This window comes from Penicillium oxalicum, chromosome IV (assembly GCF_001723175.1).
Source record: "Penicillium oxalicum strain HP7-1 chromosome IV, whole genome shotgun sequence".
In the NCBI taxonomy this organism is placed as follows: domain Eukaryota; kingdom Fungi; phylum Ascomycota; class Eurotiomycetes; order Eurotiales; family Aspergillaceae; genus Penicillium; species Penicillium oxalicum.
Genome location: NC_064653.1, coordinates 15,671 through 38,633, shown reverse-complemented (window position 1 = coordinate 38,633; position 22,963 = coordinate 15,671). Strand labels below are relative to the sequence as shown.

At 50.9% G+C, this 22,963-nt stretch overlaps 10 protein-coding genes across 10 annotated transcripts; 5 read left to right on the top strand and 5 right to left on the bottom strand.

Moving 5' to 3' along the window:
* Positions 1-1,431: 1,431 nt before the first annotated feature.
* On the top strand, positions 1,432-2,897 carry POX_d04801 (Serine/threonine-protein phosphatase PP2A catalytic subunit; the record flags this gene model as incomplete). The annotated part of the gene is made up of 6 exons (XM_050113661.1): positions 1,432-1,593; positions 1,660-1,701; positions 1,784-1,889; positions 2,043-2,576; positions 2,663-2,735; positions 2,825-2,897. 6 exons carry the CDS (start codon positions 1,432-1,434, stop codon positions 2,895-2,897), a joined length of 990 nt encoding a protein of 329 aa, XP_049968612.1.
* Positions 2,898-3,771: 874 nt separating this feature from the next.
* Positions 3,772-4,695, bottom strand: POX_d04800 (uncharacterized protein; the record flags this gene model as incomplete). The annotated part of the gene is made up of 1 exon (XM_050113660.1): positions 3,772-4,695. One exon carries the CDS (start codon positions 4,693-4,695, stop codon positions 3,772-3,774), a length of 924 nt encoding a protein of 307 aa, XP_049968611.1.
* A 73-nt stretch (positions 4,696-4,768) lies between these two features.
* POX_d04799 (uncharacterized protein) lies at positions 4,769-5,011 on the top strand (the record flags this gene model as incomplete). The annotated part of the gene is made up of 1 exon (XM_050113659.1): positions 4,769-5,011. One exon carries the CDS (start codon positions 4,769-4,771, stop codon positions 5,009-5,011), a length of 243 nt encoding a protein of 80 aa, XP_049968610.1.
* Positions 5,012-6,374: 1,363 nt separating this feature from the next.
* POX_d04798 (uncharacterized protein) lies at positions 6,375-8,144 on the bottom strand (the record flags this gene model as incomplete). Its single annotated transcript, XM_050113658.1, has 5 exons — positions 6,375-7,597; positions 7,659-7,718; positions 7,803-7,860; positions 7,923-7,943; positions 8,019-8,144. The coding sequence occupies 5 exons, from the start codon at positions 8,142-8,144 to the stop codon at positions 6,375-6,377; spliced, it is 1,488 nt and encodes a 495-aa protein (XP_049968609.1).
* Positions 8,145-9,631: 1,487 nt separating this feature from the next.
* Positions 9,632-10,604, top strand: POX_d04797 (uncharacterized protein; the record flags this gene model as incomplete). Its single annotated transcript, XM_050113657.1, has 3 exons — positions 9,632-9,648; positions 9,709-9,868; positions 9,930-10,604. The coding sequence occupies 3 exons, from the start codon at positions 9,632-9,634 to the stop codon at positions 10,602-10,604; spliced, it is 852 nt and encodes a 283-aa protein (XP_049968608.1).
* A 692-nt stretch (positions 10,605-11,296) lies between these two features.
* Positions 11,297-12,802, bottom strand: POX_d04796 (uncharacterized protein; the record flags this gene model as incomplete). Its single annotated transcript, XM_050113656.1, has 3 exons — positions 11,297-11,511; positions 11,564-12,429; positions 12,645-12,802. 3 exons carry the CDS (start codon positions 12,800-12,802, stop codon positions 11,297-11,299), a joined length of 1,239 nt encoding a protein of 412 aa, XP_049968607.1.
* A 532-nt stretch (positions 12,803-13,334) lies between these two features.
* On the top strand, positions 13,335-15,254 carry POX_d04795 (uncharacterized protein; the record flags this gene model as incomplete). The annotated part of the gene is made up of 3 exons (XM_050113655.1): positions 13,335-13,405; positions 13,804-14,235; positions 14,300-15,254. 3 exons carry the CDS (start codon positions 13,335-13,337, stop codon positions 15,252-15,254), a joined length of 1,458 nt encoding a protein of 485 aa, XP_049968606.1.
* A 1,828-nt stretch (positions 15,255-17,082) lies between these two features.
* Positions 17,083-17,799, bottom strand: POX_d04794 (10 kDa heat shock protein; the record flags this gene model as incomplete). Its single annotated transcript, XM_050113654.1, has 4 exons — positions 17,083-17,107; positions 17,172-17,230; positions 17,382-17,606; positions 17,797-17,799. 4 exons carry the CDS (start codon positions 17,797-17,799, stop codon positions 17,083-17,085), a joined length of 312 nt encoding a protein of 103 aa, XP_049968605.1.
* A 537-nt stretch (positions 17,800-18,336) lies between these two features.
* POX_d04793 (Pre-mRNA polyadenylation factor fip1) lies at positions 18,337-19,464 on the bottom strand (the record flags this gene model as incomplete). The annotated part of the gene is made up of 3 exons (XM_050113653.1): positions 18,337-19,153; positions 19,210-19,262; positions 19,318-19,464. The coding sequence occupies 3 exons, from the start codon at positions 19,462-19,464 to the stop codon at positions 18,337-18,339; spliced, it is 1,017 nt and encodes a 338-aa protein (XP_049968604.1).
* Positions 19,465-19,902: 438 nt separating this feature from the next.
* On the top strand, positions 19,903-22,593 carry POX_d04792 (uncharacterized protein; the record flags this gene model as incomplete). Its single annotated transcript, XM_050113652.1, has 7 exons — positions 19,903-20,141; positions 20,209-20,767; positions 20,825-21,018; positions 21,489-21,725; positions 21,783-21,904; positions 21,984-22,400; positions 22,475-22,593. The coding sequence occupies 7 exons, from the start codon at positions 19,903-19,905 to the stop codon at positions 22,591-22,593; spliced, it is 1,887 nt and encodes a 628-aa protein (XP_049968603.1).
* Between the last annotated feature and the right edge of the window lie 370 nt (positions 22,594-22,963).

Here is a 22,963-nt window from a genome sequence, read left to right as displayed (position 1 = left end):
CTTGTCATCTCGCGCTTACTACAAGTCAAGTCCTTGGCGAGGTAAGCACCATCACGTGGTTTGAGCTTCTTGTGCGCCTGGGAAATTTTGCCCCTGGGTGAGGTCCAGGACGTAGTTCCTGAAAGGGTACATGAACTTCTCCAAGTTAAACACGACATAGTAGGGGATGGCACGAGATCGAGTGATTGACCGCTTTCTGCCTTGAGCTTTTCATTGCAGACTCACTGGCATACCATGCCCCCTGCAGTCTAATCGTGACCAACTCTATAACCCTCCATCACTGCAAATTTAATGAGAAGTGCAAAACAGACAAAACAAAACAGTAACAAACAAATAAAAGAAACCGCATATCGGCCCATCTCGTGTCAGGTAAAATTAGAGGAGTGCCAGGTCCGAAAGTCATGGTGGATTCTCGGCTTTTTATTGCTCGACTCGTTGACGCAGCCCTACGAGATGTCACAATGAAACATTGGTTCGATTGTCTACATTTGATATGTATACCAGGTCGCCCTAAGAAAAAAAATCCATCCTCATCAATTCTGAGAGTTTATTGAGCCAACTTTGCGCAAAAGGCGAGTCTTTCTCATCGATGTACCTGTGTAGAACATTCATTTGAGGTTGAACTTCACGGATGTTAATAGAGCGTCGAATGCCATTCTATTCGATCCTTGCGCTCGGTGAATCTGATCTATTTCTTTGCACATATGCTCCTAAGGCTATTCAGATGTATCTTTTCGCAGACGGCCGGGAATACCAGACTGTATGACACCTTGATGAGTTTCAGTGATGATTTTGGGAGATACAGCTGAGTCAATGCTTGATGATATCGGTCTCCGTCGATTTTGCCTGATTTATTCCTCCAGTGTTGTGATTATGCCTGTTTCGGATGCACACCAGCACTTTGTTTCTCGAGCACATTTCGTGGAAAGATGACTAGTAACATCATTTTCAAAGAGAAACATCTACCTGCAGTACTTTTTTGTTTGTGACCGACCATTCTTATCCAATTTGTTGGTCTCTTCTTTGTCCAGCATCACTCTTTAAATACCCCTCCTTCTGTTTTGATTGTTGAACAGAGGCCGCCTGTGGCGGTGCAGCACACCCGCCACATCCGCAATTGTGGCGGAACCTCCAGAACCTCCCCAGTGCCAAACCTGCCTGACCTCTTCCGCATCTCCCATCTCTTTCTCCCTTTCCTATCCTGTCTTTTCTCGCTCCAATCCCGCCCAGCTGATCCCTCAAATCTGGAGTAAGATCTGGGAGAAGGCTACTGCTCTTTTCAGATCATCACAATTTTGAAATCTTCCGACCCCCCTCTCCTCCTCGCCAACAACCCCTAGACACAAATTCGTTGCCTACCTCTCACGAGACCGCCCCTCCTCCCCTCCTCAGCTGGCCCCTCCCTCACCATTCACGCCAGCTGTGCCCACCATGGATAACAACATGGAAATCGATACCGCCCGCTCACCTGAGCCTCACCGTCTTTCCCCTACCAGTGATCCTGGCTCCATACCCACCCTGGATGGCTGGATTGAAAGCCTGATGACGTGCAAGCAACTGGCGGAGGAAGATGTGCGACGGCTGTGCGATCGGGTGCGTTTGGCCCACCACCTTCGGCTTTAGATTCAGACAATTGACCTATTGACCATGACTCCTCAGGCCAGAGAAGTACTGCAAGAGGAATCAAATGTGCAGCCAGTGGTATGTCGGCCCCGATAGCCTCCAAAGGCCCATGGTGTTGGAGCCTTTTAGCCAGGGCGCTGCTGACAACTCCCCCTTCCAGAAATGCCCCGTCACGGTCTGCGGTGACATACATGGCCAGTTCCACGACCTCATGGAACTATTCCGTATCGGTGGTCCTAATCCAGACACAAACTACCTCTTCATGGGTAAGTGAAGATTTTCCGTTTCAATGGGGGTCGGAGTCGCGGGTCGGGATCCAGCACACGCTCGTTCGGCCTCATCTGCTTGTCTCTTCTCCCACTCTCAAGGGAAGGGGAAAGAATTGGCGTCTGACTCTTTGTTTTCTTCCTCAATTGCAGGTGACTACGTTGATCGTGGATACTACTCCGTGGAGACTGTGACTCTCCTGGTCTGCCTCAAGATTCGCTACCCCCAACGCATTACGATCCTGCGTGGCAATCACGAGTCTCGTCAGATCACTCAAGTTTATGGATTTTACGACGAGTGTCTGCGCAAATACGGCAACGCCAACGTGTGGAAATACTTCACCGATCTCTTCGACTACCTCCCCCTTACCGCTCTCATCGAAAACCAGATCTTCTGTCTCCACGGTGGTTTGAGTCCCTCCATTGACACCCTGGATAATATTCGATCCCTGGACCGCATCCAAGAAGTTCCCCACGAGGGTCCCATGTGTGATCTGCTGTGGAGTGATCCCGATGATCGATGTGGTTGGGGAATCTCCCCCCGTGGTGCCGGATACACCTTCGGGCAGGATATCTCCGAAGCATTCAACCACAACAACGGCTTGACTCTGGTTGCGCGTGCACACCAACTGGTGATGGAGGGATACAATTGGTCGCAGGACCGCAATGTGGTGACAATCTTCTCAGGTATGTTGAGCGGGCACACACAAGGCCTTTCTCCCCTGAAATCGAACCTCATCTCCAGGATGCTGACGATCGGAATTCACTTCCAGCGCCCAATTACTGCTACCGCTGTGGCAATCAAGCGGCCATCATGGAGATCGACGAGCATCTGAAGTACACATTGTAAGTCATTGCCCCTGCCGACACGTTTCTCCTTTGCGACCGTGTCCGGCCATGTTGTTACGGGCGAATGCTAATTCGATGCCGTGCAGTCTACAGTTTGACCCCTGCCCCCGAGCGGGAGAACCCATGGTATCGAGACGCACGCCAGACTACTTCCTGTGATAGATTTCATTCTTGTCCTTCTCGAGGCTACTGGGATAGCGAAGTGAGGAAAATGCATTCAAATACGGCTCTCTCTGCCAAGCTAATTTTGTATGGTGTGCCTACACGTCTGTTGATACCAATTACGGAAATAAAAGACCCTTGTGACAACATTGGCCTGCGGTCGAGTCAATAGTGTGACTGGACCTTGGCGTTGCTCTTCTACTCTCCCTTTTCAGTATCTTTGACAGGTTCTTCTGATGGTCGTTTTGGCAAGGCCAGGGGCGAGCTCGTCACTCGTCCGGACTTAGGTAGGTCTCCCGCTGTGAGTCTTGATGATGTCAGGAAGAAGACGCGACCAATACCCTTTGCACCTATCTCGTGATGATTAGGCGACATCAAGCTGGGGTGCAGCCCGGTGGATGGACCAAAATTCCACTAATGAGCCATTCCAGTATCCGTTGAGATTGCATGGATGAAGTTTGAGTTCGTCCAACATGGCTTCTTCCATCAAGCCACGATCCGGCACCTACATCCATTGAACGACATGCAAGAGGGCCAATATATCAGCATAGAGATGGACCATGGTCGTTTGGGGGGGGGCTGGAGGTTTCACTAAGTGGAATGCGAAATGGACGGTCGAATCGAGGACGTGTGATTGAATATCTTTCAATTTCTGCGGATAAGGTGATACCTAACCCTAACCCTGGTTCACCTCATTATCAAGGTCTCTGTTGATGGTGTGTCTCTATATGTATTATTTAACAACTTCCCGCCCACGTTGTTGGTACATGTATGTGCAATCTCGTCCGCGCTTGTGCATTCCTCGACTCATCCAACCGTGAGTGCATATGATGCTGGGAAAGAAACGAGCCTAACCCAACGTTTCCTCGTCTCATACTGTTTGATCCCCCGGGGTCAACTCTCGCTCATTTGAATCTAGCTTCTCGGTGGAAGAAACTCCCCGGTAGTGGCGCAGCTTAGAGCTACCATCGGGGATGTAGAACCGTTGATCCACGCGGGCGAAGAAGAAGATGGCCACGACCACTAAATCAAGCACGAAATCGAAGATATAGAAGCAGGCTTTGTGCATGTACGCGGGCGGATCATTGGCTGGACGCGGCGTCATCCATGTTGTTCCTGCGCGATAGGATGCGCCCAAACATAGCAGAGTGCCGGCGGTTAAGATGACCAGTGCTTTGGCTCGCCAGGAGCCCGATCCAAAGGGCGTGACTTTGTTCTCGTCCGCAAAGATATAGACCAGCATCACAATTGGCAGCGGCAGAAATGAGACAATTGCAAAAAAGGTCACTCCATAGAGTTGGATATCGCGGTCGATTCGGTGCGTGTTAGGGTCGAGCGTATACATGTTTTGAACGATGGCGGTGATGAGCATGATGATCGACAGGGCGACCAGCGCATAGAGGCCCTTGTACGTCCACGAAACAGGCTGTGACCAGCCCCAGGCCGGAAAGGCGGCTCGCATCATGCGTTGCGCAAACAGCAGGTTCAGTACGAAGAGAATCAATACCCCGGCTGCCACGAAAATGGAAGCCGCAATGGCCACTCGGACATTGTTTGGGTAGCACGCCCAAACAATGCGCATCACGTTGGCGACGACACGCGACATGCAAAAGCCAAACGTAGCACCCGACGGTATAAACTTGTGGCCTCGTGCCAGGTTGCGACGAAATCGGACCATATGGCAAATGCCGAAGCTGAGAAATGCGACGAGTAGGATGGTGCATATAGGCACGTCGACCTCGACGGTTGGTCGGCCACCCAGTTGGGCGGTCGTGGGGGGGTAAGGTCCGCCCATGGATGTTTGTGTTTTATTATCGTTTTTTTTTTTGACCTGAGATGGTGATCTCAGAGATAGATTTTCTTCGCAGATGATTCGACAGATGGCTCACTTGTGTAACCTATTCGTCTCGGATGATGTGAGATCTGATTGCTTCGAAGACTTCAGAGTTGCTCGAGGTGAGGGTCATCTGGTTGCACCCCTACAAGGAACAGGGGGGCCCCCTTGCAAATTGGGAATGAAGAAGTGCTTATGTACCCTGATAGTGCGGACATCATCTTGTTCACGTCGGAAACCGAGTCCTGATCGTGTATCCTTTGCACTGTCATGTTGACCATTTTTCAGACGGCGTGCACGGGGGTTCGGAGATTCGACCGCCGCGGAGACCGAGTGGGAGCGCCCACCGAGCCCAGCATTGCCTTATTTCGGTCAATCAGGTTCCTGCAGTAGTGATTCTCGACTGTGTTTTAGGAAGCGAAGCGTATCAATGGTGAAAGCAAAAAGGCAAAAACAGATTGTCCTGCAATCTAAATTCATGGGGGGGGGCACCCTCAGGCTTTCGAGGGAGATCAAGCTGGAGATTGTCAAGTATCACTATGGCGGTCAAACACCGAACAGTCCTCAATTATAAATTAGCTGTACATCTCTTTTATACAGAAAGTGGGTGGGTAAATTCAAAGAAACTCACTCGTCGACACTGCAACTGCCTCGTCGTGTCTAACATGCTGGCTATCATAAAATCTTGGAGATGCCGGTGTTAACTGTGTTCGATTTGATGATGCTCAAGAATAAACAGACCTGGTTCGACTACAGGAATTGATCGCACTGATGCGAAAAACTATGAGATTCAGCCCGGTGTTCCACATTGTTCACAAATGAAAGGCGCCGTGCCTAAGGTGTATCTTTAATACGAAAATATTCGCATCCTCAAAGCTTTTTGAGACTTGGAGCCGATGAACGATAAGGCACTTTACAGCCTGCATACTGGTGTTTAGCTGGAGAGGTACAGGCTTCATGTTTCGGGACAGCCCCGGATGAGGTTTCTCCGACGGCTACGATTTGAGCGTGTCGGAGGAGTCGGAGACCGAAACGCCGACCTCCGATGTCTGCCTCAATTGACGTGCAGACGGGCAGTTATTTTGCATTCGTTTCAGAGCATCTTCTCACTCAGATCGATCTTGGGGGAGGGGGTCCGAGTCAAGCCAACCGTGGTTTGAGGTGGGATGAGCAAATGCTATGTCGAGATCGGCACTCATGCGTTATAAACCCTGTATATCCCCAGGACGGCCGCTGCAATGTTCAATCTCGATACATGAAGACATAGTGACCACTGCCCTGGCATGGAAGTGGCGCGGATTAAAGGAGAACACTTGGTTTCTCCGTCTCGTGTCCGCGCTGGGGTTGGATTTTCTCCCAAGATAGTCACGTAAGTACACGAGCGCGCCGTGACTCTCTTGCAGGATCTTTGTATCTTTGTCATGGTTTAACAGCACGGAAAAGAATGAGATCTCGATATTACATCTCAAGGCGTGATAGAGTCTGTGGATGTGAGGTATTTACATGTGTATTAACCTAGTATGTATCGGAATGGATATCTGGAATACAACAGGGCTTGCGCGGTCGCCTGCCCGACCATGACGCCCGTCACCGTATGGCTGGATGATTGTCCTATGAGCATAAGACGGCAGACTGATGACTTAATGCTCCAAAGTCGCTGGAATATTTTCATCCGGTAAACCTGCTCGCTTCTTCCCAATCCAACCGCCGATGAACAGAAAGAGTGGAATGGCAGATACACCAGTGATGATCCCCATGGCCCAACCCATGGCCCCCCAGCCGGCGCTCTGCCGAATGAAGCCAGCAAAGAAAGGCCCGATGAGGCTACCGGCCGCAAATCCCATGTTGGAAAGACCGAACGCTAGGGCAGTGGCGCCTCCGCGCCCAAAGCTGGTTGGAGATTCATCCTCTTTCTCCTTCACGGCGTGGAATACCTCGGTGACTAGTGGCGGCATTGAAACCGCCAGACACAAGCCAAGCAAGGCAAGTAAAGCGCAGAGCACGATCTTGTCGTGTATTGTATTGCTCGTCACTAGTCGGAGCAGAACAGCGATTGGGACGGCGCAAATGAACGCTCCGGTGGCGAGATATCGCGGCGAGGCCGGATATCGATCGATGATGTACCCGGTGATTGGGTCAGTCACGTTGGGGATCATAAGAGGCAAAAAAATGAGCCCCTGAGCTGTCTGTTGCCACCCAAAAGTCTCCTCGACAAAGAGCGGGAGAACGCTATCAAAGGAGGTCAGAACCAGGGAAACAATAAAGTATCCCCAAAGAGCGCAAACCAGGCGCGGGGAGCTTAACAGGGTCTTTGTCTGAGATAGTGGGTTCCGGCTTCGAGTTGATTTGATCTCATCGTCGTCAGGTGAGTTGGTCTGCGCAGTCGACGGAGAACCAGACGGCTCGCCCACTGAGTTCTTTTCCGGGTCGGATTGCAGGGTCGGTTGCAGGCTTGATCCAGGTGTTAGCCACCGGGCAGCAAGCTTCTGCTCAATCAGAATCAGTCGTAGAAATATGTCAATGACGATCAAGCCGAATGCGAGCCCAAAGACAGAGTAGTATCCACCGTGTTGATAGAGCACACCGCCAAGAAGGGGCCCTGCAACTGTGCCAATACTCAAGGACATGGAGACAACGCCAATGGCTTGGCCTAGCCCCTCTTTGCCGACGGTATCTACCAGGAGCGCAATCCCGACAGTCCATACTACAGCGGCTGCGGCGCCTTGAAGCAAGCGACCCAAGATCCAAAGAGCGATGTTGGTACCGACGCAAAGCAAGGCTGTTGCGCCTGCCAAGAGTACCAGGCCAAGAAGTAATGGCCAACGACGTGAACCAGCACGGTCAGCTAAATAGCCAATGACCGCTGATCAGATCGAGTCAGCGGAATTGTAGCGTACAGTGGAGATCGAGGCCGAAGAACTTACGAGAGAACCCTAACAAAGCCGCTGAATATAGAGCGAGTAATACTGACGTCCATGTTTGAACTGGAAGACAAAGAAACAAAATCGAAGACAACTGGTAAGCTCAGATCATCATAACTTGAAGAGAGATTTGTGGGCTGAACGAACCATTATCTGGTGAAATGTTGGCCCTTTGCTGCAAGGCTGTTGGGGTCACGGGCACGATCTAAATCAAAGAGCTCAAGTCAGTGCTCTGTTGATAGCCATCGGCCATGCTTATTGACGTACTATTCCATACATAAATATATCCTAATCATAGTCAGTCAAGAATGCTCCTGCCAAATACGCTCTGTCCCTGGACAGGTCGACCTTCTTGATACTTACCGTGCATACAGCAAAAGACACCGTGAACAGGATAAACCATCTGGCCGATCTAATTTCCAATAGTCTTGGCCGTTTAGATTCCTGGCCGCCTCGAAGGAATCCCAAAATTTTCGACCAAGACCCCATGCTGGCAATGGATCAAGATGAAAATCCACGAAAAGTGGACAAAGCAGGTAAGAAGCAGACAAGCCGCGGGCGACGTCACTCGAAGGCGAGGTAGATAATGCTTAAGCCAGGTTAAGACATTTGCCGCATAGATAAGACAAATTATTGGACTGTGCGACCGATCTGATGGAAGGTATTTGCAAGCCGCACATGGGAATTGGTGAAATTGACATGAACTCAGTGCCACATTGCAGCAAAGCTGCTTGTTCTTTATGCTGGACCTGGTAAGCTGAAGAATAGTCGATGGGTTCCGCGGGATGTGTGAAGCTCCCGCAGGGTGGAGCAGTAGGCTGACGCTCGGGGCCCGCGGGTTCCGTGAACAGCTGGGCGCCATTCTCGAAGGAGATCTTCAATCGATCGTTGGAGTTCGTCTTGATTTCACCAGTCGTGTTCTACATGTCCGCAAGGCTGGACTGTGGGGAACAGGTCCAAAATAAAAAGTTCGCAATCAGTCAAGAGTGATTCGGCGCGTCAAAGATGAAATTGGCGGGTATATATGTGGCATTCGGGCAAGTGTCAACAGCACGCTCAGCAAACTCGACTACACGGAACGAGGCCCTTTCAGTGGTCCAGTTGTGTCCAACCTTACCTGAGAGATGCACCATAAGATTTCCTTCTTCTTCCACACCCGGGTGATCCGTACATTCACCCTCAAGTTTGCGGAGAATAAATTGAAGACTCTCGTGTTTCATCATTTCCTTGATATGATCCATGGTGGCATCCCTGTGTGGAGCTACTTCTTCTCAACCGTATCCTTGACCAGCATGAGCGCAATCAGAGGCATGATTGCAAGTTCGTCTGGTTTATATATATTTTTTTTCTCACGCAGACAAGGTACCTGTCGGGGTCAAAATCAGGCATGAATAGCACCGGTATGACCTCCACAAGGCACTGGCCGAGGTCAAGACTGAGGCTGTAATGTACCCTGACGATGGCATCCGCCCAAATGATTGAGTGACATGCAATGTGTTGATTTCCCCTTGGAATTGAGCCCAAAGAGAGCCACTACCTCGTTGGACTAGACACTAAAGATATTCCTCACTCAACGCGTTGGCAAGGGACCGCATCTTCTCAGGCGTATTTATTCCTCGAGAATGCATAGTATACGATGGCTTTTCCGAATCTCCCGATCAAAGCAGTTGATATGCTCTCATATTCGACCTCGAGCCCTTTGAACATTGCTCTGAACGAGGTTGCCTGGAAATTCTGGCCAAGATTGTGGATCCTCCATTGCGCGCGCTGGGGCAAAATGATTGCGATAGGATGTGTTGATGCCAAGCTCCACCGACGATAACCTCGGGATGTGTTGAAGCGCCAAATCACGGGACCTCCGATAAGCTGAAGCCCTGCGATCGTATCGAGAAGGAACACCAGAGAAGTCGCGACAGCTGCTGTGATCGTCTTGACAACACTGGCCGTGAAAACATTGTACATAGTGTAAATTCACCATGGGTAGTCACAAAGAGTAGGTGATCCGGTCTATATGATTTGATTCGTCTTTGGGTTTGACTCACATGCATGGCAGAACCCCCCGAGTTCGAGCCTGTCTCTTCGACATGGACGGTCTCTTGATCGACTCGGAGGATAGATACACCCAGATCACGAATGAGGTGCTCCGGAAATATGGCAAGCCCGACCTGCCCTGGTCAATCAAGGCCCAACTTCAGGGGAGACCGGGTCCTGAAGTATGGGCGACGAATCTAACATCCCCATGGACCGTCATCATCGGCTAACCGCTCCTTACAGGCAAGCAAGATCTTTCATGAGTGGGCTCAACTACCTATCACGCCGGAGCAGACTCTGCAGATGCAGGCAAGCTTGCAGGAAAAATACTTTGCTCTATGCCAACCGCTGCCGGGTGTGCCAGCGCTGCTGTCCAATCTGGTGTCCACGCAGTCCACCGATCAGCCGGTCTACATTGCTCTGGCTACCTCTTCTAACAGCCGAAACTTCAAGCTGAAGTCAGACCATCTGTCCGAGCTGTTCTCTGCATTTCCTCAAAAGCATCGTGTGCTAGGGGATGATCCGCGCATCGGGAAAGGCCGAGGCAAACCACTCCCAGACATCTACCTTCTTGCTCTGGAGACCATCAACGCAGAGCTACGTAGCAAGGGCGAAACTGAGATCACCCCCGCAGAGTGTCTGGTCTTCGAGGACGCCGTTCCCGGTGTCGAAGCGGGGCGCCGTGCCGGAATGCAAGTAATCTGGTGTCCGCACCCTGGTCTCCTGGAAGCATGCCGAGGCCGTGAAGAAGAGGTACTCGCGGGTCGCACTGGACAGCACAAGGAGCAAGACGGCGACTCACCGGCTGAACTCATCCAGAGTGCTGGATCGCCGGGAGAGGTTGGTGACGGATGGGCTGAGCTACTCGGCACCCTGGAAAATTTCCCCTACGAGCAATATGGCATTCGAATTCCATGAATTCTGCGAATAGACATAAATCACGCGTCACGGCGTAAAATACATACACCGCTCCAAATATGAACTCCGCAAACAATTGGTTCTTACTTATTCATACCATACTCTTTTGGTTTTCCGAGAAGGGAATGCCTTTGGGAGTAGCGGTCTCATGATTTACCCGTCAAGGAACATGGCCTAGAAATCAAGTAGAATGATACCTTAGGCTACGCTTCCAACGGTTGAGCAACCGTAGCCGACTTAGCAACTTTTGAAAGATTGAAGCAGTGATAGGTGTTGTTCCCGTAGACGGAGATGCCATTATTGCTAGCAGATCACTTTCATGGGTCATTCTTTCGCCTAGCCGGGTATGTATCCTGGCCTAATTTTATTGCTTTGCAGCACATTTTTAGTGTATGCTGTCAGCCGAGCATTCTAGTAGATGTCGTGGTGAAAGCATGGATTTCACAGAGGAAATCCTCGAAGTCCAAGAACGGCAGAGAGATGTTCGACGTATAATGATAGTCGGGCTGTTCGGAGCCTAAAACAGGCTGCTTCCAAGCAGAGTACGAGGCGCTTCGAAAGTAGTAGATGTTCACCAAAGGACAATGCCCTTTTCACATAGAACGGCCTTCTCCGTTGATGCTTTCTCGGCCGGTCTGAAAATATCAGTGAAGCCAGGCGCGCGTTGCACCACAACATTAGACCGGAAGAGTTCAAACATCTGGGTCCGAAGGGTGACCATCAGTACCCGCAGGCTCAGGGGACGCGCAGGCCGGCATTGACCACACTTTCAAGCTATTGCCCACGGATTTGAGAACAGCTTCAGGCATGCCTTGTTCCTCAATCTCGTCAAACAAGTATTGTCTCTGGCCTGAGCAGGTGGCCACAACATCACCCATGGGATGAAAAACAGTGCTCGGCACGGCGTCTATCTAGGTCAGTTTCCGTGGCATCTTCAGGGCCTGTTGGGATACGCATACCATCGTGAACTTTGAACTCCCAGTCGGGATCTTGGCCACCTGCAGAGTAGATGGGATTTCGCCAAACCCTCATCACACCATCCGTGCCTCCTGCCCAGACTTCATGTGCACCTTCTGGACCGGCCGACACAATGTCAATTTCCATTCTCTGATTCGTCATGGCCTTCCGTCCTCGGAGGTACCCTAACAATTGACCCGTGACTCGAATGTCGTACACCAAGACCCCGTCGCTCTTGCGCTCGGCAATGTAGAGATAACGACCACAGGGACTCCAGCACAATTGAGTGATGCCTCTCCCTCCAATGAGCCGGTTGGCGTGCGTCCTTGCCACATTGAAAGTCCCTAGGAGCTCCCCTGAACCATTTGCGCTGTAAAGAGCAACGTGTCGCGTGAAAGTACCCGCAGCCAGAAAGCCGTCTCCGCTGGGGTTAGAAGCTAGTGCAGAAACGATTCCTTTCATGCCTACGCCTCCGCCCACAATCTGTTTGCGCTTGCTTGGGATGGTAGGCATCCAAGAGACAGGACCGCCGGTTCCTGGGCGTGAAATGTCAAAGAGGCAGATCATACAATCTGACCCCGTCAGAAAGTGTGTGCCGCCCATTGTTGACGGGTAAATCATCGAGTGTGGAGTAATAAATGCCTCTGTAGTTGGATTGACGAGGGAATAACTCGCCACGCTATCTGGTGCAAGGGTTGACGAGAGCCTGATCGGATGGTCACGCACAGACGACAGAAACAAAGTGGTCGATGGATCTTGCAAGCTGTAGAAAGGGTAGAATGCTGTGGCATAGATAGGTTCTGCGGAGGATAAGGTGGAATAGGGCGACAAGTCATGAGGAGACGTTCCCTCAAGAAGGTCTGGTGGGCTGCATGAATGACCATTAGAATACTGAGTCTGATGTTACATGTCATGGTCCATGAATATTTTTATCTGTCCCAACAAAATAGGAAGTTTTGTTTTTGCATGGGACAGCCATGGCATGAAAAACACAACGCATGCCGAATGCCTGTCCGCTGTGTTCGTCCACCGATAAAGCGCAGTAACCCGTACAAGGACGGGTTTTGTAGAAAATCGACTTACAGAATATAAGACTGACTACGATGATCAGAGAGATTTGCCAGAAGAGTTGTACCATCCGGACTCCACCGGACAGACTTGTAGTGAATCGCATTCGACAAGTCTTCTTTTTGCCTCGTAGTCGAAGCGACGCATGTTGGGTCAATATCCAGCCTTTCCATTTTTTGAAAAAGCCCTCAAATCAATTCACAGACCCCGACAAAGGTTGCAGAAATTTTGGACTTGGTTTTGCGATTGTGGCAAGTCCCTACGGGTACTCGTTGCGTTGTCTCCTCAAGGTAAGAACGTGTGGTCCCCCAGTCCCCATTCATAGAACCAAGCGCTTCACGCATCTGATGCCCCTCACGGGAAATCCCCAAGCACTCCACTAATCTGAACTCTCTGGTTTGCAAGACTGGCAAAAGTCCCAAATTATCCAGAATGAGAAGATCTGCTCATCATGAGCCACCTAGACGTAAAAAATACCTGAAAGGGCGTGGCTGGGCTGACCAGCAATCGTTGACGATCTCTGGACATACTTTATGGAAGACCTCGGATCAATGTTCTGCCGGACCTCAGATCTTATCAGCGACGCGCCTTCCAATTTGGCTTCGACGGCCGCAAAACATCAGCGGCAGCCGCCGTTCACCTCCTACTCCTCCTCACCTTCCTTCCCCTGCATTCTCCGCGGTAGAATTCCGAGCAACAGACAAGATGTTTGCTCCCAAGACATCCGCGCCTACTTCTGGTGGGCTTACCATCAGCACTCCCTCCACTTCCCTCTTGTAAGTTCCCAGTTTCTTCTCTAGCTTCGTCGTTGCTAGGCACAATTTTTGGGTCGTCTTCCGCGCCACTTTCTAGAGCTCCGTATCTGTCGCTCAGCAATATCAAGAAAAACGGGGAAGCGGAGAAGACAGAGCAAGAATAAAGCATAAGTCTGTGGCTCATATGCTTCCTGTACCTCTCGTGCCGAGTCCACAATTGCGCGATTCAACCTGAGATTCAGCCTGCAAGTCATACTGGTGCAGACGGCCCAGAGCGAAAGGCCGGTGGTAGATGCAGTCAAGCTGTGGCACCTATTTACCCAGGCCCAACACGCGACCCAATGAGCACAGCGCACATAATCTTGCAAAACCCGTTGATCATTCGAACCATTGCTGATCTCTGATTTTGCTCTCTGCAGCGGCAACGCCAATACCCAAAACACATCTACGGCAGCGCCCGGTACGACGACGACTCCGAATCTATTTGGCAACACCTCGACAACTCAGTCGAAGCCAGCCACAGGCCTTTTCGGTAACACCCAACAATCCTCCAGCACAGGCTCAACCATGTTTGGGACGCAACAGCAACCACAACAGCAGGCCGGTGCGACCTCGAGTTTATTCGGCAATCAGCAAAAACCAGCTGGGACAACCCCCAGTCTGTTCGGCAACCAACAAACGCAGAATGGGTCGACGAGCCTGTTTGGAAGCAATGCAAACACTGCAGCCGCATCAACAACTCAACCTACACAGTCATCAGGCCTTTTCGGGGGAGCCGCCGCCACGACCCAGACGCAGACAAAGCCAACCTTCAGTTTGGGGGGCGCGACGACGGGAGGAGGAGGTTTATTGTCAGTACTGACCCGACCTTTCCTTATTCTCTGCCATGGCCGTGCTAACTGTGACACGGTTCAGCTCCGGTCAACAATCCCAACCTCAGCAACAGCAGCAGCAGCAGCAAGCCAATAAACCTACGCTGAATGTATTCGGGAACTCGACTGCCAATCAAGCAACTCAGCCTTCATTGCTCCAACAAAGCACGGCACCGGGAAATATCGTCCAAGGGGTCAAGGTGGACATCAGCAACCTTTTGCCCACGACCAAGTATGAAAGTTGCTCTGACGAGCTGCGTCGCGAAATCGAAGTCATTGACAATGCGATCCTCGGTCAAATGAAGCTTTGCCATGAAGTCTCGGACATCCTACCTACGATCCAATCCCAAGGGGCCACAATTCCCAACGACGTTGAATTTGTTCAAGGAAAATTGGAAACAATGCAACACGCATTGGAGAACGATGCTCAAGACATCGACCAGCTTCGTAGCCTAGTCGCCCGCAATGCAGCCGAAGCAGAGGTTGCTTTCCGGGCCATTGACACGCTCAAGCTCCCCCTGCAATATCAGACCACGGGTGGTAGCTGGTGGTCAATGCAAGACCAGAAGGTAGCAGACCGGTCCACCCTGCCTTCTGTTCGCAAGAATACTCTTGCGCTTCCTGACGATGTTGAAGGCGACCCGGCCACCGCCAAGAGTGTAAACGGGGTCCCCGTGAATCTCGTGGACTACTTCTCTCAACGATCGGATGAAATGAGTACGGTCCTCAATCGCTATCGGGGCAATCTGAAGGAAATTGAGGATCACTTGCACGGGGTCGAGATGTCGCTCAACCGGCAGATTACCGACTTCATGAGTAAATCTCGTGATGGATCCGGTGCGGCGACCCCGAAAACGGTAATTAGCGATCTCGCGGCGGTCTTGGGAGATGTTGAGGGTGGTATCCTGGGCGTCGCATCCCGTCTTGGAAGCGTATCGGAGCAGGTTCAAGAATTGGCACTGGGCCCCGTGACAGCGGAGGGTCGGTTTGGGTACTGAAAGAGTCAGTTCAAGCTTGGAGAAGCTTGTCCTTCCTATCAGCACATCGCTCGTGGGACAAGGAAATGTGGATGCTACGAAAGGAACATACTCTCCTTCAGCTTAGCTGCCCGTGATTTTGAAGTTGATCATGGCATTTGCAAATCAAGCCCAACCAAACTGAGCTTCTAATTCCATCGCATATGTGGTAGACATTGACATGGTGCAATTTCAACGGCCAGTTGAATTCGTCAAATCTGTTAGGATGCGATCACCTTCGCATATTAGTCATAGATTCCACCAGCTAGCCAACATTTCCTGGCAGCACCTTCGTCTCAATATGACCTTCATGTTGGCTTCAGAACATCCCTGGAAGCCTCGAGATCTCTAGATCACAGAGTTGTCAAAATCGCAGCCTGGATTCAAGCTGGCGAAGAAGGGAGGCAGGCAGGTTCACTGAGTTGCACGCGCATTTCCTAATTTTGGTTCCTTTTTTGAGCGACCGAGATCCATTTCATTCCTATGGATATTGGGTCTGGGCATATAGCAAGTTGACTGTTAATGTCGGCTTTATGCCCGGGTTCAATTGACTCATTCAACTTATTACTAACCTTGCCACTTGACTCCCACTGGTGTTTACCGACTCCAGAGCCGATTGTTCGAACAGTCCACCCAGGCCAAGAAATTTATTCTCAGGATATTCCACCAAAAAGGCCATTGACCCCAGCGTACAAATATCTTCAAGAGTATGGACCCAGCAATCTCGATCCTGGCCCGGGAAGCAGCCTGTCTGAGGACTGCGTCGCACATCAAATTTCACCTGGTAAGCCGTACAAAGTGAGACTTCTTTCAATGGGTGAAGAGGCTCTGCATGTACCTCTTAATTCAATTCATTGTTGAGACAACCCGAGCCTGCAGCCAGGTTGTCGTGACTCTTACCTACTACACGAAACCAGGACAAATGCATACTGTTGACGAATCCCCTGAAGGCGCGATGGAATTGGGTGTTTCTCCGATCTATTAGGGTGCCCGTGGGAGAAAGGTGTGGACTATCTATGCTGGAGCTAGTAAAGGGCTGCTATTTAGGAGACTCCAGGCGTAGGTTCTAAATGGACCGAGTGAATTGTCAATTGCCAGTCTTTTCTGAAAAGATGTGCGCGAATGAACCAACACAGGTGAAGGCCTGGAAGCCAGGCGACCAGTCTTGTCAATTGGATGGAACACGGATATGTCCGTATTGGTAGTAGTTTATCCAAGTTCACCATCTGTAGTCAAGCGAGAATCTAATGTATTGTTTAAGGGGATCAGTTTACCCAACCAGCTGGATTGCTCTGCTGGACTAGGCAGGCACACGATTAATTGAAGCTACGCACGCGCTGCCTCTTATATGGAGATGGCTAGCGTCGGACCGAACCTACGGCCTGATTATCTTTTACTGTTATGGCAAAAAGCTGAAGGTATAGCACAGCATTAAGGGCGAGTTGCGATTCGGTGGGTAATGATACAATGGTAAAATGAATACATGCAAGACCCCGAGAGGCCAATCCAGCGCTTCAAAACTTCAGTATGCAAAGATGAGCGCCCCCAGTATGTTGCATGCGGTTAGAGAACATATCTGGCAAGCCTCGTGAGCGGGCGACCCGTTGGTAAGGTAAATTTTTAAAACATATTATCGTGTTCAAGATCGTTGAGAATGATCGGACCCGAAAGCTCCGCGTCGATATAATACAGACCGAATATCTCTCGCTGTGAACTTGGATCTGACGGCCGACGACGAAGGGAACAGATTCAGGCAGACACTCGGGCGAAGGAGAGATAAGGGATCAAAAAGAATTTGTCGGCGACTCGTTTACTCGTTGATCTTGGCGAGAATCCTGTGGAAGGTTAGATAACCTCAGAATGGCCGAACTCAGAACGCGGATGAGTCAGGATACATACTCGGAGTCACGGAAGAGGTGGTACTCCTCCTCGCCAACCTTGATAGGGCTGCCACCAAACTATTCACAGGCAGCTGGTTAGCAACAGAATTTATACCAATTTTAAACTCGTAGTCGACCATGAAACAACGTGATTGCTCATCGGCATCCGTGACAAGATGGACTTGGGCGCGGGGATAGTCGCGGCAGTAAGGGCTGATTGGTCGCTTACCTGAGGGATCAAGACTTTATCGCCAGCGTTGACACCCATGGGGATACGCTGACCGTCCTTGGTGAGAAGACCGGGTCCAACAGCAAGGACCTTGGCCTCGTTCTGCTCCTTGACGCTGCTCTCGGGAAGGAAGATACCAGAGGCGGTCTTGGCCTCGGGCTTGATGCGCTGGACCAGAACCCGATCGAGGAGGGGAGCGAGGCTCTTGATGTTACGGAGGACAGACTATGGAAGAAGAGATGAGCATCTTGCGCGATAAGAGTAAGTGTAGGGAGGATAACGGCGGAATGGAGCGCGGAAAGGAGCCACAGCGCGTCAAGCTAGCTCTGCAAATGTTTCAAAAGCATCAAGAGAAAAAAAAGCCGACACAAGTGCTCAAGTCATATTTTGCCAAGGGGAGACTATGTGCACTTACCATTGTGGGCGATTTCGTGAGTTGGGGATCGCGAGGCCAAGGGTCGGATGATGAAGGAAAGATGGAGAAAGGGAAGAAAGACGTGTCCGGGGGTTGAAGATCTGGGCTTCTGCGGCGAGAAATTTCCAGAATGCCAAGACTTCAAAGCTTCGACTCCCGAGGAATAGGGTCCGCGCCGACTTCCGGCTTCTACACATTTCCACGCCGCGAGCGCCTTGATCTCGCAGGGGATCTGGGGTTCATTCAGAGATCCCTGGTGTGCAGAATTATATCCTGACAGGCACCAGAAGGGATTGCTCGATTCTCAGTTACTGTACTACTCAGCCAACCAACTGTTTCAATCTCCCGAGATTGTGTCGTCTTCCCCCGACCGGAGCTCCGCCTGTCCTGGGTTTGGAGACTGGCTGGGGACCGTCGACTGACAGAGCCTAAAGATGATTATTGTTGATTTTTCATACTCGTCTATGACCGTAGCATCCCAATTCACCACAAGTATACCCCTGATTGATGGGGCGGTTCATATTCCAGGCGCCATACTGATCACCATCTTCGGCCGCGTCCGCGCCCGCCTCCATAATTTCCTCGTTGATCGTAGCCTCCATATCCCATTTGGCCCTGGCCACCCTGACCATAGTTTTGAGCCTGCCCTTGCCCCCCGAAGCCATTTTGGCCATGCTGACCGGGCCCTGACTGGCCCCCCATCATTGACTGCGCGTGCTGCATGAAAGCCATCGGGTCCATGTTGGATGGATCCAGCCCCTGGGACATCATGGAGGCGAGCATGCCCTGCATCATCTCGGGATTCATGTCCGGCATGCCCGGCATACCTGCCATGGGTGGCGCGCCAGGGCCAGGTACAACTGGGACCGGAGGCGCACCAGGCATCGGAGGCATCCCCATGCCCAAGAATGAAGTCATATCTTCCATCTGTTTCTTTTGATCTCCCACTTCCTTCCGAACCTCTTGTTGCTTCAGACAGTAGCTGACCCATGTGAACTCGTCGAATCCATAATTGAAGAAGTCGGTCATGTCGGTCCCAGGGCGTCGCCAAGGCTTGTCGTCGGCTGGGAAGTCTGCGTCCATATCGGTGGCCATGATCGTCTTTCCCGTTGATGGGTGCACTGGATTCCCATTGACATCAATCGTGGAAGTGTGCACAGCTGGATAGGACGATCCCGGTCTGAGAGGCATGCCTTGCTTTGTCGAGGCAGCTGCAGTTCCCGCGGCCGGGGGCACAGGGGTCGACACATCGAGATGCGGAGTCCCGGAAGGTGTTGCCGATTTTGACACTATTGAAGGATCCGCTGAGGGTGGTCGCTGAGACTCTTGTCGTAGACTTGTATGGCGTGGATGGGATCTGTCAAAGTCAGCAGAGAACCGAGGCAGCTTGTCCATGCCATAGCTAGATCTTACATTTCCTGAGGCGGCACGTCGGCCGGTGCCTCTGTGATGATATTGAAATCGTCCTATTATTTTTCCGAATTAGTCTACTTCATGACTCTTGGGGGCTTGGGAACACACATCGTCGTCCTCGACCTCAACCTCCTCCTCTTCCTCAAAACCGTCTGTTTGTTGCTGTGCAGCTTCATTGTCGGCATGAGTGGGTACCTGTCCAGCAGGAACCGAGTCTGCAGGATCGTAGAAATCGTCCTCTTCTTCATCCATCATGTTTGCGATTGTATGAAGGGAGTCCTTTACAGGTGAAGATTATCGCGTACGCGGTCCAGATGCAGCATGACTTGATTGGACAGAAGTTTGCTGTGTTTGCACAGCGTGGGGATAGCTTCGAGCTCCGATTGACAACCTTCAGCTTATCTTGCCTTATCAGGGTGGACTAGTGAACGTGAACACTCATGGCTCAAAAAGTTTCGCACCCAGAATGGAGTGGTTGTAATCTTTCCATATGTACTAGAAGTGCTGCAGGTTCTCCTCGTAATTCGCGGTTTCGATTGTCACGCATGCTTTATCGGTTGGCCATGAAGTGCAATGGTACAAGTCACGTGCCCGGAGTCGCAAGAAGTCAGAAGTAGTAGGACCGACTGTGATAATTTCCCATACTCAGCTGCCTGCTGCTAATTCAATAGTTTCCCCCTGCCTTGTCACAAAATGGAGTCATCTGAACAAGAAAGCCGGGTGTCGACCCCGCGGTCTTTTACTGGCCAGACTGTGTCCGCCGAGGACATGCTCAAGTCGCAAACAGTCGGTCTTGTGCATCTTTCCGACTTTCGAAAGCGACGCGCCGAAGTTTTAGAGCAAAAAGAGAAGGAAGCACACGACAAATCACTTGGAATATTGTCTAATGGCTCACGAGGTGCGACCCCCTCAGCAGGCGAAGCAACTGACGGGTAAGTTTGGGAAGAGGAGCTGCTCTCTTCGGTTCACGCAAGTTTGACACTGATCGCGTCGCACCAGATCCTCCACACCGCGAAGCGATGCGCCTCCCAAAAAGAAGAAGAAGAAGGCTCTAGCAAAAAGCAAACTTTCCTTTGGGGATGAACATGACGAAGGCGGCGAAGAATCTGCTGGAACACCACACGATTCGAGAGCTTCGCGATCTGGTTCGAAGACACCCATGGAGGAAGCCCTCACACCTCCCTCCGCTTTGACTGTTCCGCGAATGAAGGCGAATCCCAATGCGCCACCTCCCCCAAAGGCGCTCACCAAAGCCGCACTAGACGCCGAGGCCAAAGCTCGGGATGCTTTGCGCAAGGAATTCCTGGCGATGCAGGAGGCAGTCAAAAACACGGAGATCGCAGTCCCATTTGTCTTTTTCGATGGTACAAGTACGCCCGCTGGATCAGTGAAGATGAGAAAGGGTGACCATATCTGGCTCTTTCTAGATCGATGTCGGAAGGTTGGGGCGGAGATGGGAGTTGGTCGTACCAGCGGCACGTCCAAGGCGCGGAAAGAGTGGGCTCGGATTAGCGTCGATGACTTGATGCTGGTTAAAGGTGATGTGATTGTACCTCATGTGAGTAATTTATCTGTACGAGCTCAAATACAACTGGCTAAATTCATGTCGGCACAGCATTACGATTTCTATTATTTCATCGCCAACCGGGTTCCCAGTTTTTCTCGCGCTGGTGGTCTGCTCTTCAACTACTCGGATAAGCCCTTGCCAACTCAAACAGATGACAAAAACCCACTTCATCGCTCTAGTGAGCAGAAGTTGGAAGGTGCTGATAACGACGCCAGTGAAACCAAAGTCGTAGACCGACGATGGTACGAAAGGAACAAACATATCTTCCCGGCCAGTCTCTGGAACGAGTTTGAGCCCGGAAAAGAATTTGAAGAAAAGATGACTTCGACGCGGCGTGACGCACTAGGGAATACTTTCTTCTTCTAGAAAAGCTTTTGAATAGCCTTGCATTCTTTATGTTTAAGTGTTTAATGGCATCTCAGAGGCAGGGCTCGCTTTCAAGTTATGTATCTCTCCGCCGCTTGGCAGGTGTGGCGGCCTTTCGACCGAGACCTCAGGTGACCTTCGGCCTTGCAATTTCATCCATCCATCCATCTGTCCACTCATCATCCATCACTCTACCGAAGGAGTTCCAGCCTTGCGCATCATGGATTTTCACTTGCGCTGCAATGCCCTCAAATGTAGAGCTCAACTACAAGAAAGAGCTGTGGTGACCACGTGCTCGTAAGTCCGGGCTTCTGAGGTGCTCGAACCATGGTGCTGATTACAGAAGTCACATATTCTGTCTTGAGTGTGCAAATCGTCTCGGTCTTTCGCATCCCACGACAAGTGGCCGCCGATGCCCTGCCTGTCAAACAGTACTTTGCAATCCGGACGATGCGGTGTCCACCGTTTTGAATCCTACCGAGGACTACAAGACAAGCGTGCTGAGTGGAATGGATCCCACAACGATTATGGAGTGTGCTGGTCGAGCATTGGGCTTCTGGGCTTATCAGAGCACCCAAGAGATGTAATTCTGCGTAAGAGCTATTAGACTGAATGCACTGACTGAGATTTTACTCCTCAGATTTTACCAAGAATACCTCGGAAAGAGTCTCACCGAAAAGTACGCCAGTCTCAGCACACAGATGGACAAGGTTATCCACAATGCCAATTCAGAGATTTCGACGTTGCACAGCAAAGTGTCAGGTACGTTTGTCGCGCATAAACCTCGCCCACAAATTCATTGCTCTAATGATCGACTTTATACGCACTTGTCCCTGAACAGACATGCAAGCACAACACGCACAACTTCAGAAGAAGAACCAAGAGCTCGTGGATCTCTATCGTGAGAAAACCAAAAAACTTGCACAAATGACAAATCTCTACAATTTGCTCAAAGCCCGAGCCATGAAATCGCGTATGGAAACGGCCGCATCAGAGAACGCCTCTCAAACTTTGCACTGCATGACTACCCAGAGTGGGCCAGTTATGCCACCGCCTCAATCAGCGCCCTTCATGGCCAACATTGGAAACTCACGTACTCCGAATACCCCTTCATACCCATATAGCCCGAGAGGGGTAGAGCGTCTACATCGGGCCCAACGCAGCGGGACTGGAAGCTCGAAATTCTCAAGGCCCCAGAAACCAAGCAAGGCAATGGTGCCAGATCTCCCAGGCCATGCAGTTCTCAATGTCCGAACAGGTGAGTGCTGATCTTCAAAGTTTTTATCATTGTTTTTTTTTTTCACACTTGAACAATGCGCTCACGATTAGTAGCGCTAGCGGACAGTGCAAAGCATCGGACTCGTCTCGCACATTCAAATCGTCCTCGAGCGGTTTCGTCGCAGCTGCCTCCGGAAGAAGAGATTCTTGCACGATTTGGAAAACCTTCATAGTTGCAACTTCGGACGACCCTGTCTAGGAAGGGGCTTTGAGCCAAGATTTTTCTTTCGTATGGCCAAGATGATGTGCGAGGCATGCTTACCGCCCTACTGGTGCTATGAGCGTATCTGACACCCATACTCAATTCTTGACGATTATCACCTTGTAAGAAGTCGAGCGGAAAGCAATGGGAGATAGCTTCAGTGGCCAGGGTTTTTAACACACCATTTTCCGATCGTACGGCCTTTGATGCAATGCCCATGGTATGTTCTACTATGGGGCCTAATGATGAGGAACTCCAGCCGGCAATTTCTTCATGCTTATCGGTCTTATGAAAATCTTGAAGACCCCTAGAAGTTGAATTTGTTCACAGGGGTAATCTCC